Genomic DNA, 3,191 nt, shown 5'->3' with positions numbered 1-3,191 from the left:
TTTTAACAACATCACTTATGAGCAGAGGTAGTGGGATTTTGAGACCATTCTGGCCTACAGAATGTAGAACCACATACACAGAAAAATCATGTCTTGAAATAACAGCAACAAAAAAAAAAACTGAATTAAACGAAGACTATGACCCAACTTTAATCAGCACCTTACATTCTGGTAGCAGCAGTCACATATAAAGTATTTTCAAGAAAAAAAGTCTCTTTTTTTGCCTCTGTGCTCTAGCTCTGGCTACCAAGCTCATTCCTTTACTAGCATTAGAACCTACTTCATTGTAATTCTGGTGAATACTTAAAACCAGCTGAGTCACAGAGCCTTGTGGGCTGAACAACTACTGGATTCTTCACTTGATCTTAGACAAAAGGCTGAGAAGCAATCTTTTGTATTCTTCAGTTGCCATTGGTAGTCAGCTATTCTTAAGTTACCTGGACCACAGCTTATGAGACATTCTAATAAGCTCACTTTTTACATACATGGTGAGAATCATTCTGCCTGTCCTGTTCATGTAGAGAATCTTGAATACTGCAGTTGTATATTTTATTCACCTGGCTATGGAGGGAGATGTGCTGGCTGATAATAGTGCTCATGAAGACATTCTTTCTAGCTCCATTATTCTCTACGTATTCAAATTTCCACGAACACTACTCTTTTTATTATTACTCATTGGCCTGGAGTTTGCTTCGAATTTAATGAATAAAACCCATAAACAAAGGATTCATCATCGAGCTTTCTGATGGGGGAAAGACCAATCATCTTGTTTGAGATCTGGTTCCTGATTTTCTTTTTCCTGTCGTGTAAAATCCCTGTGAAAACTATGTAAAAAGTATCTTCAGTTTATCTGACCTGAGATTGAAGCCACGGAACAAATATTTCATTTTGTAACTTTAAAACTCTCTTTAGTTGTTAGTATTCTAGGCATCCTTACCCCTGTGGAACAGGAAATTAGTCCACCCACCTAGCACAGTGCACCTTACAAGTCACTGTAGTGTGATGGGAAAAAAAAGAGAAAAGTTCCTATGGAGTGCAAGAAGATGACATTGATTGCTTTTGTAGCCAGGGGCAAGTGCTATTGAAATGTATATATTCTCAGATCTGGAGAAGTTCTCTGTTGGGGTGAATGGATTAGACAGGAACCAGTATTCTGTCTCTTTAAGCACACTACATACTGATGGGAGGTGCTCTAACCACTCAGGACTCACTAGCCAATCACACACTCCAGGTGACCTGCCAGTCAGAAGCAGTGCAGGTCTCTTCCGGGCAGCTGCCTTCAGTCTTGGCTTTGCAGAGGAACTGGCTCCAGTGGATTCCTGTTCTCTGGTGCAGTTGCTGTTGCAGAGAGTTGATGAGCTGAGGACTTTGGCAAAATGGAGAAGCACAACATGGTGAGTGAGGGAACGCTGTCTCCTGATGTGGCGGAGCAGAGGGTGAGGTGCGGAAGACTCTATGGTGTTACCTCCGTGGGTCTGGGTGGGAACCTGCCGTCATATTCCCTGTATTGTGAAGTCCCTCATGGTCCCTGGGAACTCATGGGCCTAGGGGCAGGCCTCTGAATAGCTTTGCTCTGTGGCTTCTTCTCCTTAGAGTATTGGGAGCAGGACGATGTGTGTATAAACACCTTCCTTGTCCAGTTCAAATGGGTTGATGCATTTTTGGAAACAACTTGCCAAACTCACAGAAGCCTAGTTTCTCCAATATCTTCTCAATATTGAGCACTTTGCATTTAAGCTTTAAATATAATCTGAATTTATATTTAAATTTGTAGATGTTATCAAAGGAATCTCATTTTTCATGTAGCTCTTCATACCATAATGTACCATAATGTAGAAGAGTAGAATTGGTGATACAATAGATTTACCAATGCTTAAAAAGTAATTAATTCTCACAAAGTAGAATTTAGCAGAGCGAGAACTGCATCTAAAACACCCAAAATATAAATATATGCTAATCGGGGCTGGTAGAGATTTGAATGCCCTGGTATACATTGTTTACCAGGATTGTCCAGATATTTGACTCCAAACCAATTCAAAGAAGCCATCACTGATTTTAAAAATAAAAAGTCACTGCCAGGTAGTTCCAAAACTCTGGAGGCAGAGGCAGGTGGATCTCAGTGAGGTTGAGGCCAGCCTAATCTACAAAATTGAGTTCCAGGACAGGACAGAGAAACCATGTCTCAAAATATCAAAAAAAACAAAAAAACAAAAAAACCCTCACTTGGTCCATCCAAATAACAAAGAAAAAACCTCTTAACAAGTTGCTCAAGGAGGCAGTACAGGCTCACAGCCAACCTTAAGGCCTGGCATGTCATAAAGTTCCATGACATAGAGGAAGAAAAGCATTCTTCTGTCAGATGAGCAATATGACACCAGGTGACATATTTGAAATGTAAAACACTGTTGTGTGAAGGACTGGCCTGATCAATCAAGGCTTTCATTTAGGATCTCAGGCAGGGAGGAGGGATATTCTTGGGAGACCTAGCAACAGCTTTATGCCATGTAAGTATCCCTGAGGACCTGGTGTGTTGATAATAAAACAGAGATCCTTTTCTAACACAGGAATATGCATTGGAGAGCCCATAATGGCCTGGTTTCCAGGCCTGTGTGGAGGGGTTGCTTCAGATCTTGTCAGCCCAACCCTTCCACCCATATGGAGCTATGGTTATGAGTACCAAGGCTGCTCTGCACTTAGCCAAGATTTCAAGATACCCTGTATACCCTTTGTTTAGAATTGTTGGGCTAGCCACTTCCTAAATTTGTCTCATTGTATCATAGTTTCTGCTGTCTTCATATAACTCTCTCATTTCCCCCCAGGAAGCAGTATACAAAATGATTGCCATCATTCTCTCCCTCTCCCTCTCTCTCTCTCTCTCTCTCTCTCTCTCTCTCTCTCTCTCTCTTTGATACAAGGTTTCTCTGGGACAGTTCTGACTGTAGACCAGGCTGGCCTTGAACTCACAGAGAAGCACAGAGCACAGGGCTCTTCTCCCTGAGTCTTGGGATTAAAAGCGTGTGCCACCACCACCTGGCAAGATGGTATTTTTTTTGTTTGTTTTTTCAAGACAGGGTTTCCTTGTAGCTTTGGAGCTTATCATGGAACTAACTCTTTTGGAGCAGGCTGGCCTTGAACTCACAGATATCTGCCTGTCTGACTCCTGACTGCAGGAATTAAAGGTGCACCACCAC

General features: G+C 41.9%; 1 protein-coding gene across 1 annotated transcript in view; it reads left to right on the top strand.

The window, feature by feature from the left end:
- The first annotated feature begins 1,376 nt into the window (after nucleotides 1-1,376).
- The window catches only part of LOC106144420 (zinc finger protein 431-like), a 21,287-nt gene continuing 19,472 nt past the window's right edge, over nucleotides 1,377-3,191 (top strand). The window contains exon 1 of the mRNA XM_013354743.1: nucleotides 1,377-1,436. Within this exon, the coding sequence (XP_013210197.1) occupies nucleotides 1,377-1,436 (60 nt within the window). The remainder of the gene's footprint in view (nucleotides 1,437-3,191) is intronic.

This window comes from Microtus ochrogaster, unplaced genomic scaffold (genome assembly GCF_000317375.1).
Source record: "Microtus ochrogaster isolate Prairie Vole_2 unplaced genomic scaffold, MicOch1.0 UNK67, whole genome shotgun sequence".
NCBI classification, from domain to species: Eukaryota; Metazoa; Chordata; class Mammalia; order Rodentia; family Cricetidae; genus Microtus; species Microtus ochrogaster.
The sequence above is the reverse complement of the archived record's forward strand: the minus strand, read 5'-3'. Positions and strand labels throughout refer to the sequence as shown.